At 44.4% G+C, this 15,787-nt stretch overlaps 1 protein-coding gene across 3 annotated transcripts in view; it reads left to right on the plus strand.

The window, feature by feature from the left end:
• The window catches only part of SFSWAP (splicing factor SWAP), a 323,193-nt gene extending 307,739 nt beyond the window's left edge, over window positions 1-15,454 (plus strand). For all 3 annotated transcript variants that reach the window (XM_063964653.1, XM_063964654.1, XM_063964655.1), the window contains 2 exons: window positions 5,073-5,145; window positions 14,976-15,454. In XM_063964653.1, coding sequence (XP_063820723.1) covers window positions 5,073-5,145; window positions 14,976-15,041 — 139 coding nt within the window. In that variant the 3' untranslated portion in view covers window positions 15,042-15,454. The remainder of the gene's footprint in view (window positions 1-5,072; window positions 5,146-14,975) is intronic.
• Window positions 15,455-15,787: the final 333 nt, after the last annotated feature.

The following is a 15,787-nucleotide window of genomic DNA, read 5'->3' on the forward strand; positions in this document are numbered from 1 at the left end:
AGTTAATATTTCTCACCTGGAAGGTGGTCATGTTGTTAGCCTTGGCATCTGCGAGGCGTGTGTCAGAATTGGCGGCCTTGTCTTACAAGAGCCCTTACTTGATTTTTCTTGTGGATAGAGCGGAATTGAGGACTCGTCCTCAATTTTTACCCAAGGTGGTGTCTTCATTTCATATGAACCAGCCTATAGTGGTGCCTGTGACTACGAGTGACTTGGAGGATTCCATGTCCCTGGATGTAGTCAGGGCCTTAAAAATGTATGTAGCCAGGACGGCTAGAATTAAGAAAACAGATGCATTGTTTGTCCTGTATGCTGCCAACAAGATTGGCGCACCTGCTTCGAAGCAGACTATTGCTCGCTGGATCTGTAACACGATTCAGCAGGCTTATGTTACGGCTGGATTGCCGTTACCGCATTCAGTAAAGGCCCATTCCACTAGGAAGGTGGGCTCTTCTTGGGCGGCTGCCCGGGGCGTCTCGGCATTACAGCTGGCTGATGAGGACCTAGCATTTGCTCAGTCGGTACTGCAGAGTCATCCGCACTCTCCCTCCCGATTGGGAGCTTTGGTATAAACCCCATGGTCCTTACGGAGTCCCCAGCATCCTCTAGGACATGAGAGAAAATAAGATTTTAAACCTACCGGTAAATCTTTTTCTCCTAGTCCGTAGAGGATGCTGGGCGCCCGTCCCAGTGCGGAAAATCTGCAAGACTTGTATATAGTTATTGCTTACATAAGGGTTATGTTACAGTTAGAATCGGTCTTGGACCGATACTGTTGTTTGTTCATACTGTTAACTGGTTAGGTGTATTCCAGGTTATATGGTATTATTAGTGTGGGCTGGTATGAATCTTAACCTTAGATTAACAAAATCCTTTCCTCGTATTGTCCATCTCCTCTGGGCACAGTTCTCTAACTGAGGTCTGGAGGAGGGGTATAGAGGGAGGAGCCAGTGCACACCATACTAGAAAGTTCTTTTAGGTGCCCATGTCTCCTGCGGTGCACGTCTATACCCCATGGTCCTTACGGAGTCCCCAGCATCCTATACGGACTAGGAGAAAAAGATTTACCGGTAGGTTTAAAATATTATTCTTTCTAATAACATTACATTAGAAAAATTATGCAGTGTCAGAAAAAATAGTTGCAGTTGTTTCCACGTTATCAGCTCTATGGTAGTTATGAATTTACAGTAGTAACGGGAACAGTTTCAGACCATTTTAGATAGGGACAGACTGGCACAATGTGGTGTAAATTGCATACAGGAGACACACCACTAAAATTAGTACAGTCTTTATGCAATTTTACAAATACTTATTCACATTGCAGACCATGAGACTTATATGTAGCCTGCGATCTGCAAGCTGTGCGGGAATTCCAGCAAGTATGCCTGTATTATTAAAGCGGCAATCATTTACAAGGCAAAACCAGGTTGGTTTTGCATTTTTAAATGATTACCATTTTTAAAATACCGGCTTACTCATTGGAATTCCCGCACAGCCTGCATATCACATGCTTTTAAATAAGTCCCATATGTCTGTGTTGATTGTGTGGCAGTTCTTGGCCTCCTTTTATATTCAATGCTCTCAGAAGAGAATTTTTAGTTTTATTTATATAAGCAGAAAAAAATCCCAAGAGATATGACCTCAAATGTAGATGGTATACCCTCAGAGATTTAAGTCTAACTTACATAATATTAAGTATTGCACATGTCACCCAGTCTCTCTTCCTCCAACTGTATTACACAGCTAGACATATACCCACACATTGCTCATCACACTGGTCCATCTCACCTTTTACACTTTGACTTTAAAATATTAACTAAAGACCCCGTCATTAGACTCAACAACATTAGAATTTCCCTTTGCGAATAAGCAGGCTTTATGCCTGGGCAAATTGATATTAATGAGGCAAGATCAGATCTTTGCTTGCCAACATCTGGGCTGAACTTGACAACTCTAAAATGGAACAAATTGAATAGGCCCATTGATTAGTTCCATACAAGAGTTTTATCCTAGATTATGCTTTTGTATTAAGCCACTATGGAGGAGGGAGTAGCGGGCAGTTCAGTTCTCGATCTTGTATTCATTGTCTGGGAAAGCAAACTGTCAGTCGCTTAAGTGGAGTATGAGACAGTGGAGCGCAAGTGGCAATGATGGTGCTTGGTGGGGAACAAGCACTATGAAAGCTTACTGTACATACTAAAGGTTAGGACGAATAGTTGGAGGACAAACTGGCAAACATATATGATGGGGAGGGGTTGAGGAGCGAAGTGGTGATTTTATGAGGACAGCTGGTAAGCTTTAATAAAAAGGTATGTCTGAAGGCAGTGGTTCACAGACTTTCTTGTATTAGCATTATTGTCTCTGCACCCTGGGCCATACGTTTATTAATGAGAAATTATAGAAAAAAATATTATTTGTGTTAATATGTCATCCTTAAGGTGTGTACACACGGTGAGATTTTCTTTCGATTTTGACTATATAGTCAAAATCTCAAGAAAAGTTAGTGCAGATCCCGATGCGCGGTCCCGCCAGGTTGCCATCGCAAGAAAAGATAGACTGTGCAGGCAAGTCAATCCTTGCTAGATCGGTGTACTATCTAGTTCATCTCACATGTCAATTACATCTCACATAAGCCAAAATTGTAAGCACACATAGTCCATATCTCAAGAAAAGTTAGTCAAAATCGGTGGTGCTGGGCTCCGGGGAGTTCAAGGGAAATAGCATAGTCAAAATCGGCCATAGCAAGGATCTCACCGTGTGTGCACACCTTTAGGTTCAGTTATGTAGTGGTGGACAGTGTTTGCACTTCTGCTTGTCCACACATTTTATGATTGTCAAAACCAGTGATAGTGGTTGGCAATAACATTGACTAAAGATTTGTTTTGGTCCTGGACTGCCACCCCATGGTACCCTTGCAAGTGCCCTAGGTTGTTGTCCTTAGGGCATGTTCATAGTTGAAGAGACTGGTTGAGATTCTGACCTGCGAGGGAGTGGAGCCCAAATGGGGTAAAAATGAAATTCCTGGGGGTAATGGACAGTTGCGCTGCCGAGACACAGCCCCGTCCAGCACTGGCCGGCTCGGGATGTGACATGCTGACATCACACCGTGTTCGCTCATGCCCGCCTGTCCTGCGCTATCCTGTCCTCCCGCCCGCGGCCTGCCAACCCACACACACAGAACTTGAAGTGTTCTGTGGCTGACCGCTGACGGAGTTCTGCAGGATCAGACAGTGGCCCACATAACAGTGGGAAATTCCCACAGACATTACTGAGGTGAGGATGTGACCATCTGTCTCCTAAAAGTTGTGCCCCTCCCTCCCCCCCCCCCCCCCACCCCCTCATCCATCTTTCTTACATTCATCCTAGTGTTTTGGGGAGAAAGTGTTAATGTGTTAATTAACCCATTCATGGCGAACATAATAAATAAAATATATATATATATATATATATATACACACACACACACACACACACACACACACACACACACACACACACACACACACACAGTATCTCAGGAATGCTATATAAACAATGATAATCAGTATATATGCAAAGTTCCCTGACCCCTGGAGTAGAGAATGAGGGCACAACAGGTAAAATATTTGCGAAAGAGGTGAGGAGGTGATCAAAGGAGGAGAGGACAAATATGAGCGGGGAGATGTATGGTGAGGAGGAGTAGTAGAGGGCTTTATATATGAGGATGAGAGTGATATACTGTACTTGACTACGTTCCCTGAAACCGTTGTAGAAAAGAACTGTGGGTCTAGCTACATTGAATAACAATTGATTTCGTTAATACAAACTATTAATGAGTTTAATTTCTTTTATTTTGTAATTTTTTATTAAAATGTCAGTTATCCATGGATAATCAATGATGTTGCTGCAGCATTATAATACACTTAAAGCACATGTTCCTAAACATGGTTTTCAAGGCACCCTAATGGTCCACGTTTTATGGATAACCAAGCTTGGGCACAGGTGACTCGACCTCAATAAATTTGATTCTCACACACACTGGGGAATATCAGCATTTTAATCAAAGCAATTTTGTTGTTAAATACTATTCCATACAAATCAGTGATTTCATGTCAGGATATTACTGTAGTGATTGTGAAGCATGGATTGCTGGGATAATTCTGAGGATAGCAATTTGACAGAAAAAATGGGTATGGGTCGTTGGGTCGACCCAGCTTAAGTCGACAGTCATTAGGTCGCCCACTATAGGTCGACCTAATGAAAAAGTCCAAAAATTTTTACAAATGTGAAAAACTCATGTCGACCTGTCGACCTGTCGACCTAACGACCATGTTGACCTAGTGTCCCTGTCGATCTTATTCATGTCGACCTATAGTGGTCGACCTAATGACTGTCGACCTAACGACCGTATCCCGAGAAAATCACTAGAAGAAATACTACTGTATGACAAAATGTAAAACAGTGTAAACCACTGAGAGCCTGTCACACTGCTGGAGTCGCACATTTTATACCTTAGATCAGGGCTGGCCAAACCGGTCCTCGAGATCTACCAACAGTTCACATTTTCCAGACCACCTAGCTGGTGCACAGGTGTAGTCATTACTAATTAAGATGTGCTGCATTCATTCCTAGCTGACAATTCTACAGAGCTCCAGGAGGCCTGGAAAACATGAACTGTTGGTAGATCTCGAGGACCTGGCGTTAGATTCTTAAATTTGGCATTTTTATTCATTGAGAGAATACATTTTAAGCTCTAACAGTTTTTTTCCAGCTGCAAATATGCTCCAATAAAGTCACAATCGTGGAACAGCCATCACTGCTGCAGCCATAAGGCAATAGAAAAATCAATACTACTTGCAAATCAACTTACCAGTTGGGGGATATGTATTAAAATACCATTTAGTGCGCATTGTCTTTAAGGTCCAAAGTGCTAGATCACTCTCTTAATACCGCTTGAATATTTTATTGTACTATGACTTTTTCTTCAACTGGGCATATCCACTACTCCCTGGCATGTGTTTCTCCAGTAATATATCAATTCCAGTGACATTTCTGTGGTGATCTCAGTGTAATTGGTACCTGTCTATTTGCAGGGAATGCACCCAGGACAAAGATTGCCGTATTACATCAGAAATTGTCTCTTCAGTACAGTCCAAAATAACTCAGGTAATATTACATGCAGTGTTTGGGTGCTCTGCGATCTCTAACAGTCTCTGTAATCATCTTTGTTTCCAATGGTCTACTCTATCAGTACTTAGTACACAAGACTGCACAGTACCAAGCCATGAAAGTTTGTAACGAGTATTACTTTAAAGTGAAACTATCTAGCACTAAATTATTTTTTGCATTTATTATGGGATTCAGGGTTGGACATACGGCCCTATTAATGAAGCCTTCTTTACTCTGAGTATCTCAGCACTGCTTGTATTGTGTGCAGCTGTGAAAACATGTCCGCATCCATCAGCTAAAGACTGGTTCTTGCTATTTCATAGAACATCACAGGGGCATATACTGCACAATGCAGGACTCAGAAGATGACTGGGACAGGGCAGTCCCTGAAGAGGTGTCCGCTTATGATTGCTGATGATGATATAGCTAAGAAGAACCATTCACACTTTAGTTATACAGGTTGAGTATCCCTTATCCAAAATTCAAAATCACACATTTTTGGTTCCCCTACTGAGATAATGACACATGTATATTATATTTCTCTTACGTCCTAGAGGATGCTGGGGTCCACATTAGTACCATGGGGTATAGACGGGTCTACCAGGAGCCATTGGCACTTTAAGAGTTTAAGAGTGTGGGTTGGCTCCTCCCTCTATGCCCCTCCTACCAGACTCAGTTTAGAAAATGTGCCTGGAGGAGCGGGTCACAGTTAGGGGAGCTCTACAGAGCTTCTTTAGAAAAGTTTGTTTTTTTACAGGGAGGCTGCTGGCAACAGCCTCCCTGCATCGAGGGACTGATGGGAGGAGCAGTGTCCGCCCTGCGGGGTCTGAGCCACGGTCTCCGCTGACTGGACGCTGAGCTCCAGAGGGGATAGATCGCTCCCCGCCGCAGGGGAACGCTCACCCCAGCAGCATGCCGCCACCCCCTTACAGAGCTGAAGTGTGGCGAGTGAGTCATCGGCTCCCTAACAAGTATGGAGCCGATGTGAAGATGGCGGCTACAGGGTAGGAGCGCAGTACTAACTGTGCTCCGGGGAGCTCAGCGGTACTTAGGTGCGGCGCTGTGAGGGGCGCCCTGAGCCAGCGCCTTAACCTTACACTGACCAGAAAGCCTGTCTGGGTCCGCGGATCTCAGCTAGCACAAAATCCTCAGGCCAGTATAATCTAGGAAGAGCGGGAAGACAGCGCCATTAAGGGGGAGCAGTGTCTCCTCAGAGCGGACCCAGCAGCGTTCATCGCTATTTTCCTGCCTGCAGACACGCTGCCTGTGGAAGAGCAGTCCCTCCAGAGCACCTCCAGCTATCTATGGTACCAGGGGGTTGTAGAAGGGAGGTGAAGCTGTGTAAAGTCTGTGTCACCTATTAAGGGACACAGTCAGCGCTGGTTAAGGGTCTCCCTATACCTATATAGCGCTGTGTGTGGGTTGGCTCCAATCTCTGTGTCTCTCTGCCATTCTTGGGGGGGAACTCTGTCTGCCCTGTACCCTACCCTGTGTGTATGTGGGGTGTACAAGCAAACTTGTCTAGAGACTCTGTCTCATATGCTGCAGAGGATTTATCTTCTCAGGAAGATCCCATCTTTTATAATCAGGATTGCACTGTTGTAGCGCAGATCCCAGCTAGAGAACCGGAGGGGTTAACCTCTCTTAGGGGGGCTATTTCTCAGATTTCTGAAAGGGTTGCAAGGACTGAGCATGCTACTCGGATATTGCAGTCCTCTATGGCAGTATGGTCCGATACTGCTCCCCCGGGGCCCCCTGTGGTACATTCTCACAAACGTGCTCTTGCCCAGATTATGCAGGATGACACGGATACCAATTCTGACACAGCAGACGGTGATGGGGATGTGTCGAGGGGGTTGGCATCACTTGCTAAGGGGGTGCAGTTGATGATTGAGGCCATGCGGGATGTGTTACATATTTCTGACACACCTCCTGAGCAGGTTGAGGAGGCCTTTTTCATAGACAGTAAGAAAGCCCCTCTCACCTTCCCGGCATCTAAGGAATTAAATGCTATATTTGAAAAAGCCTGGGAAAACCCGGAGAAAAAATTCCAGATCCCTAAAAGGGTTCTGGTTGCTTTTCCCTTCCTGGAAGATGATAGAAAAAAATGGGAGTCTCCACCTATAGTTGACGCCTGTATCTCTAGGCTGTCAAAACAGGTGGTCTTACCAGTCCCGGTATCTACCGCGTTGAAAGACCCGGCAGATCGCAAAAGTGGATGCTACGCTCAAATACATATACACGACTTCAGGGGCTATACTGTGGCCTACTATTGCCTGTGCATGGATTTCAAAACATATAGCAAAGTGGTCAATCACTCTGCAGGAGGACTTGACTACGATGGATAAAGGTGACGTTGATTTATTTTTACGTAACATACAGGATTCTGCAGGGTTCCTGGTAGAATCCATGAAGGATCTGGGTTCCATGGCTGCGGGGATCTCCTCCATGTCGGTCTCGGCTCGCAGGGGTCTCTGGCTGCACCAATGGTCTGCGGACGCAGAATCCAAGAAAAGTGTGGAGAGCCTACCCTTTACAGGTCAGGCTCTGTTTGGGGAGGCGCTGGATGCGTGGATTGCCACGGCTACAGCGGGTAAGTCTCTTTTTCTCCCCTCAACTGCACCAGCTACGAAGAAACCTTTTACTCCCAACACGTCACAGTCCTTTCGGCCCACTAGGCCTAGAAAGAACAAGCCCTCTCACACCTTCTTTAGAGGTGGTCATGCCAAATCCAAAAAGCCTGCTCCCGCAGGTTCCCAGGACCTCAAAGTCCTCAGCATGACGGTGGACCGCAAAGCCTGGAGGAAGGTCAGGTGGGAGCAAGACTCCGGCATTTCAGCCACGTCTGGGTGTCGTATGGCCTGGGCCCCTGGATACAAGATATTGTGTCGCGGGGGTACAGGCTGGAGTTTCAAACTCTCCCACCTCACAGATTCTTCAAATCAGGCTTGTCGGCAGACAGAGCTATTCTACTGGACGCTATCCGAAAATTGATGTCTGAGGTCATTGTTCCAGTTCCACCTCATCAGTTGACCAAAGGTTACTATTCAAACCTTTTTGTGGTTCTGAAGCCGGATGGTTCAGTAAGGCCAATTCTGAACTTGAAATCTTTGAATCCTTATCTCAGGAACTTCAAATTCATGATGGAGTCTCTGAGGGCAGTTATCTCAGGACTGACGGAGGGGGAGTTCTTGGTGTCCCTGGACATCAAGGATGTGTACCTCCACATTCCCATTTGGTCACCGCATCAGGCTTATCTCAGGTTTGCACTGTTAGACGATCACTATCAATTTCAGGCACTGCCATTCGGTCACTCCACGGCACTGAGGGTCTTCACCAAGGTGATGGCAGAGATGATGGTTCTCCTCCGCAAGCAGGGGGTGAACATAATTCCGTATCTGGACGATCTGTTGATCAAGGCATCGTCCAAGGAGAAGTTCTTAAGATCTATTGCTTTCACGACGCATCTGCTCAAGGAGCACGGTTGGATTCTGAACCTTCCAAAGCCTCATCTGGAGCCGACAAGGAGGCTGTCTTTCCTGGGGATGATCCTCGACACGGAGGTGCAGAGGGTGTTTCTACCGGTGGAGAAAGCGTTGGTGATTCAAACCATGGTTCGGGATGTCTTGAAGCCTGCCAGGGTGTCTGTTCAGCAGTGCATCCGCCTTGTGGGGAAGATGATTGCCTCCTACGAGACTCTCCAGTACGGAAGGTTTCATGCTCGCTACTTTCAACTGGATCTCTTGGACCAGCGGTCGGGATCTCACCTACACATGCACCAGAGGATACGTCTGTCTCCGAATGCCAGGATTTCACTCCTCTGGTGGCTGCAATTACCTCACCTTCTGGAGGGCCGAAGGTTCGGAATTCAGGAATGGATCCTTCTAACCATGGATGCAAGTCTAAGAGGTTGGGGAGCAGTCGCTCAAGGGGAAACCTTCCAAGGAAGGTGGTCAAGTCAGTAATCCCTTCTTCCAATAAACATCCTAGAGCTGAGAGCGGTATACAACGGTCTTCTTCAAGCAGCACACCACCTACAGGATCGGGCTGTTCAGGTGCAGTCATGACCACAGTGGCCTACATAAACCGACAAGGCGGAACGAAGAGCAGGGCTGCAATGTGAGAGTTGACAAGCATCCTTCTCTGGGCAGAAAGGCACGCTGTAACGATGTCAGCAATCTTCATTCCGGGAGTAGACAACTGGGAAGCGGACTTCCTCAGCAAATACGATCTCCATCCAGGAGAATGGGGCCTCCACCCGGAGGTGTTCAAGGAGGTAACCGGTTGGTGGGGGTTCCTCACATAGACATGATGGCCTCCCGCCTCAACAAGAAGCTGAGGAGGTACTGTACCAGGTTGAGAGACCCACAGGCAGTGGCGGTGGACGCACTAGTAACACCGTGGGTGTTCACGTCAGTGTATGTGTTCCCTCCACTACCTCTTATCCCAAGAGTTCTACAACTTGTAAGAAGAACAAAGGTTCTGGCAATCCTCATTGCTCCAGACTGGCCAAAGAGGGCTTGGTACGCTGATCTGCTGGATCTACTACTGGAAGATCCAAGGCCTCTGCCTCTTCGGGAGGATCTTCTACAGGGGCCGTTCGCTTATCAAGACTTACCACGGCTATGTTTGACGGCATGGCGGTTGAGCGCCAGATCTTAGCTCGGAAGGGTATTCCAGGTGAGGTTATTCCTACCCTGATACAGGCGAGGAAGGGGGTAACATCTAAACATTACCATTGTGTTTGGAGAAGTATGTGTCTTGGGGTGAATCCAAGAAGTTTCCTGCGGTGGAGTTTCAACTTGGACGGTTTCTCCTTTTCCTGTAAGCAGTTGTGGATATGGGCCTGAGATTGGGCTCCATCAAAGTCCAGATTTCGGCCTTATCCATTTTCTTCCAGAAACAATTGTCTGTCCTCCCTGAGGGTCAGACCTTTTTGAAAGGGGTTCTGCACATCCAGCCTCCTTTTGTGGGGCCAACGGCCCCATGTGATCTTGATGTGGTGTTGCAGTTCCTGCAATCGGATTGGTTTGAGCCTCTGCAGGAGGCTGAAATCAAGTTTCTCACGTGGAAGTCGGTCACTTTGTTGGCCTTGGCTTCTGCTCGACCTGTGTGTCGGAATTGGGGGCTTTGTCCTGTAAAAGTCCCTATCTGGTCTTCCATGAAGATAGGGCGGAACTCAGGACTCGTCAACAGTTCTTTTCTAAGGTTGTGTCGGCTTTTCATATCAACCAACCTATTGTGGTGCCAGTGGCTACTGACTCCTCAATTGTTTCAAAAGGCCTTGGATGTTATGAGGGCTTTGAAGATTTATGTGAAGAGGACGGCACGTCACAGAAAATCTGACTCTCTGTTTGTCCTCTATGATCCCAAGAAAATTGGGTGTCCTGCTTCTAAGCAGTCGATTTCCCGCTGGGTCAGGTTCACCATCCAGCATGCATATTCTACGGCAGGATTGCCGTGTCGAAAATCTGTGAAGGTCCACTCTACTCGTAAGGTGGGTTCTTCCTGGGTGGCTGCCCGGGGTGTCTCGGCTGCACAGCTTTGCCGAGCAGCTACTTGGTCTGGATCAAACACGTTTGCTAAGTTTTACAAGTTCGTTACTTTGGCCTCTGATGACCTCAAGTTTGGTCAAGCAGTTCTGCAGGAGCCTGCGCGTTCTCCCTCCCGTTCTGGGAGCTTTGGTACATCCCCATAGTACTAATATGGACCCCAGCATCCTCTAGGACGTAAGAGAAAATAGGATTTTAATTATCTACTGGTAAATACTTTTCTCGTAGTCCATAGAGGATGCTGGGCACCCGCCCAGCGCTTCTTTATCCTGTAGTGGTTGTTTGGTTCAGTACTGCTAGGTTCCTAGGTAAGTTCTGCGTTCTTTACTGTTTCAGTACTGTTTCAGCTGTTGCTGTGTTTTCCGGCATGTTGGCCGGATTTGCCTTGTTGTGTGAGCTGGTATGAATCTCGCCACTATCTGTGTATTTCCTTCTCTCGAAGTATGTCGTCTCCTCGGGCACAGTTTCTAGACTGAGTCTGGTAGGAGGGGCATAGAGGGAGGAGCCAGCCCTCACTGTTAAACTCTTAAAGTGCCAATGGCTCCTGGTGGACCCGTCTATACCCCATGGTACTAATATGGACCCCAGCATCCTCTACGGACTACGAGTAAAGGTAGGTAATTAAAATCCTATTCTTCTATCTATATAATATATCTATAGATACTCATAATATATAATATATATGTCATTATTTCAGTAGCGGACCCAAAAATGTGGGATTTTGGATAAGAGATACTCAGCCTGTACAGATGTGTCCACATAAACCTTTTAAGCTCCAAGCAATGGAATCTGGGACATAGCCATGCCTTGTGATTTTTCTTAAGATATGCTACTCTTGGTGAAAGTTTTTAGCCATGCTGAGCATTTTGTGCCGAATCAAGCAACAAGGGAAAGGTGTATGAGGACACATCTGTATGTAGTGCACACTATTTCAGTGATGTGTAATCTAGATTTATAGATGGATATAAAGTGTGTATGTAAATGCATACATAAATTCATGAGGTCTATCATACTGGCAATAGATCTTCCTGTTTCACACTTTACCGGTATTTTGGTATATCTGAATGCAAACAGTCCTGGGTCTTCGACTCTCCTCTTTACCAGGGTCGGGGCCGATGTGTGGAATGGGTAAAAGTTACACTAACCACACTGACCCTTGCAGGACACTCATGGATTACACAGGTTCTGTGGCTAATTAAAACCAGGTGACACGCAGGGTTGAAGTCAGCCAGCCACAGAACCTGTGTAATTCTTTAGCTTCTCGGTTTAAAGGGATAGTATGGTAAGCCGATAGAGGTGTGTGTGTGTGTGTGTGTGTGTATATACAAGAATCCACACAGCTGCACAAGCTTAATGGTCATTAAGCTTGTGTAGCTGTGTGGATTCTTGGATAAGTCCGTGGAGTGCCGTCCACCAGTCTATTTCTATGTTTGGTCCATTGCTGTTCCAGGGGCGGGCACCCAGGCATTACAAGTGAGTGAAGTGGAGTGCCGGTCACACCGCATTGTGTATGTGTGTGTGTGTGTGTGTATATATATATATATATATATATATATATATATATAGATAGATAGATATCTCATTTAGAAGGAAATCCATCTCTGCCCTAGATCAAGACAAACTACATTATAGTATGTAGCCCACTATCAGTCTAGCTTCAATATGAACTCAAGCCATTCCTGCATGTAACAGCAGAAGAAAGGGTTAATTTCACAGGTTCACATTTCACTTGTATGTAATGACTAGTAATTGATGTATGAAACATCTTTACTTATCTGGATCTACTAAGCTACCTCACCATTGTTAGGATCGCTAGTACAAATCAGACCCTAATTGGTAGTGTCAGTACAGGCCATGGGGTTAAATGAAGGAGTAATTAACACAGGAAAGCAGGGCAGAAATACTGTGTATAGGAAGAAAGGGACATGAGGGAATCCTAGCAATACATGTCATTATGAGAGGCAATGCTGCAGTGATCAAAGGACAGTGTTTCAAATACTAAATCCCGATACCGCCTACATTTCAGTTATGCCGGATAAAGAGAAAAAACCTTTTAAGACTCTTATTAAATTAGTTGGAATCGCCTGTAGGAGCAGCTGGCAGAATAATAGTTGAGTTTGTATTCAGCTACTGTATTGCAGTAGGCCAGCTGTAAAAGTGTGACCAGTGAAGCACACAGGTCAGAGATACTCCTGTCTGTCCATTATGAATGGTTGGCACCGCTGCGCTAACCTTCTTTGATTTGTGCAGTTCTCTTTGCTCTACTCGGTTGCATAAAGGGTTATAGAACATCTCTTGTCCCCGAGCATTCTGGGTTTTTTTATTTACTAGAAATCATACCATTTAGATAAACCAAATTGGTGGGAATATGTTCTCCTATAGAACATGGAGCCTTAAAAGAATAAATATATATATATATATATATATATATATATATATATATAAATTGTGTGTGTGTGTGTGTGTGTGTGTGTATATATATCTTTTATAACATTGTGGGATTCTTAGATTAATTTATTTAATGGTGCCGCCTGCCATTTATCTTATTACCTGGTCCTGGCTCTGTCCCCTCACTTCCCTCCACCAACCATGCCCACACAGTCTGTTAGCCCAGCTTTACCCTGAACAACCTCCCATGCCTGTCACCTTTTATTCACCTGTCCTTATGTGTCTCTGCACATATTCCTAGTATATGGCAACAGTAGGTGTTTACCCAGTGCCCTCATCCAGCGGTATGCCTGGAAAGGAGTGGGGTTGGCAGGCTTATTGGGGCAATGCTGCAAGAAGTGTGTGAAGTAAAGCGGTTTCATGTTTTGTTCTACTTTTTTTTTCTTTTCTGCTGGAGTGCTTGGGCTTGGAAACAGCTGTTTGGTTGTTATATGCGGGTGGCTTTGAAAGTGCCTTCATAACCTGCAGTTTATAGGTATGAAAAAAACATAAAAAGCCATTTTATGTTGCATTTCCACTTACTACTCTGCATTCTGAGAAAGTATTCGATTCGAGTTAGCATGGATAATCTTATGTGATCTTACTGCAATTAGGATACAGAAAAATGACAATAAAATAATACCTGTGGGATTTACAAAGTAAAAGTTAATGTAGAGACAATAGTTGCAGTTGTGGCCAGGCCCGACAGCGACATGTACCTGTGTCTCTCGCCTACCTTAGCTGCTGTCAGGTGGACAAAGTCCCAGCGGGGAGGTTCCGAGTCCCTGCAGTGCTAAGAGTATGTCTAATGGTAGCAACTTTCATGCTTGGCAGTACTAATGGCATCCTATAGCGAATTCTGTAGAAATATGCTAGTAAAGAATATTCTTTGTTAGTATTTCAACTATTTCTTTTTTTTTATTAATTATTTTGTTAAAACTGACCTGATATATTGTAGAATGTATCCTATTCTTAATGTTTATATTTCAGCTTTAATTTTTAACAGAGAATGCACATGATAAACAGTGCAGTTATAAAATTAATATCAATCTCTTGTGTGAGCTAATAATTCCTGTGCCTAAAGGAGACAGAAGAGAATTACGCCAACAATTAATTTGCTTCATATTTAATACGCTGTGGCTGTTAATCTTTTTTCATTATGTCCTTTCATCAACTATTCCTTGTAACAAAGGTTCCCATACTTAGTACTGCGTAAGCAGCTTCTAGTCGTCGTTTTGGCTTGGATTCAGAAACCAAGAACAAGCTGACAAATGCCATATAACAAATGCAGTAACACCAAAATAAAACACAGTTGAAAAGTGGCTAATTCAGTCATTTGACCTCCTGATTAGGCACTTAGATTATTGCTATATGTGGCCTTATGCATACTTAGGGCGGTATTCAATTCTTTTCACCCCTTTTCACACCCGTTCTGTGTCTGCCTTCAGGGGCGTGGTGTCATTATTTCAGCTCCCTAAACCCGAAGTAGCGAGGCACCCAACCCTTTACGCGCTTAAACCTGATTACTATGCACAATAACGGGGATCAGTTTAGAAAGGAGATTGGGCGTGATATATCATTTGAATACCTCCCTTAGTGTGTGAATATAGTCTAGTGGTTCTCAATCCTCGCAAGGCTATATTTTAATGATTTCGGTCTGTGGCAGTAGGTGGGATAATTACTGACCCAGCAAAATAGGTTAGCTCATCTGTGCATGGTTTAAGGAAATGAGAAAACATGACTTGTTGGTGATACTTGCCTGGAGTTGAGAACCCCCCTGCTAGGGAACATTTAAGGAAAAATGCATTATGAAAAAAAAAAAGTAAATTTTTTTCTTCTCTTTTCTAGGATCTCATGGTCAAAGTAAGGGCAATGCTGGCAGCCTCCAAAAATATGCGTACCGGAACCTCCTGATATCTTCTCTCCATTCCATATTAATAGGAGAAATACCCAGAGTTACAGATGAAGAACCGGGATGGTCTGTGTTATCCCTTTTTATGCAGTAATTTCACCTGATTTCCATGTGAAATCAAACTTACAATTGGTCAATTTTTTATTGACCTTTTCCAGTCAGCTGTTGCTAAATTAATTTGACGATACTCATCAAGGCTTTGGCTGGAATTTTCCATGATGGGCAACCAATCAATTGGCAGCATCTACAATTACACTTACTGTCCTAGGGTATATAGCACAGCAACAGCTGGAATTTTGAAGATTATTAATCCCTACTTCACATCAGTGACCAGCAGCTGCCCCTGTGTATATTTGTATATAACTTGTTTCTGTATTAAAGTGCTAAAAAAATAAAAATTTTGTGAACAATAAAACATTTCTTCTGTGTTTTAACGATATGAAAGAGTTTGTTCATGTCATTTTAAGTTGACTATAATTTATATTTATGAAGCTGGACTGCACCGCACACCCTTGCCCTAAATATGCAAATCCTTCCCACTAAATCCACTGCTTTTTAGGATACCGTCCTAAAATGGGCCCGCGTATGGTACAAAAAAATTCTACACTTCTAAGATCAATATATTTATTTAGGTGTTCTTATATTTGTTGATACTGTTTTTGTTTTTTTTCTGTGAAATCACAAGTCACCATGCCTATTTGTCCACATGTAAATTGTCCTCATGTAAACGGAGCACCAGTTTTCCGTC

The sequence above is a fragment of the Pseudophryne corroboree genome, chromosome 1 (genome assembly GCF_028390025.1).
Source record: "Pseudophryne corroboree isolate aPseCor3 chromosome 1, aPseCor3.hap2, whole genome shotgun sequence".
Classification (NCBI taxonomy): Eukaryota; Metazoa; Chordata; class Amphibia; order Anura; family Myobatrachidae; genus Pseudophryne; species Pseudophryne corroboree.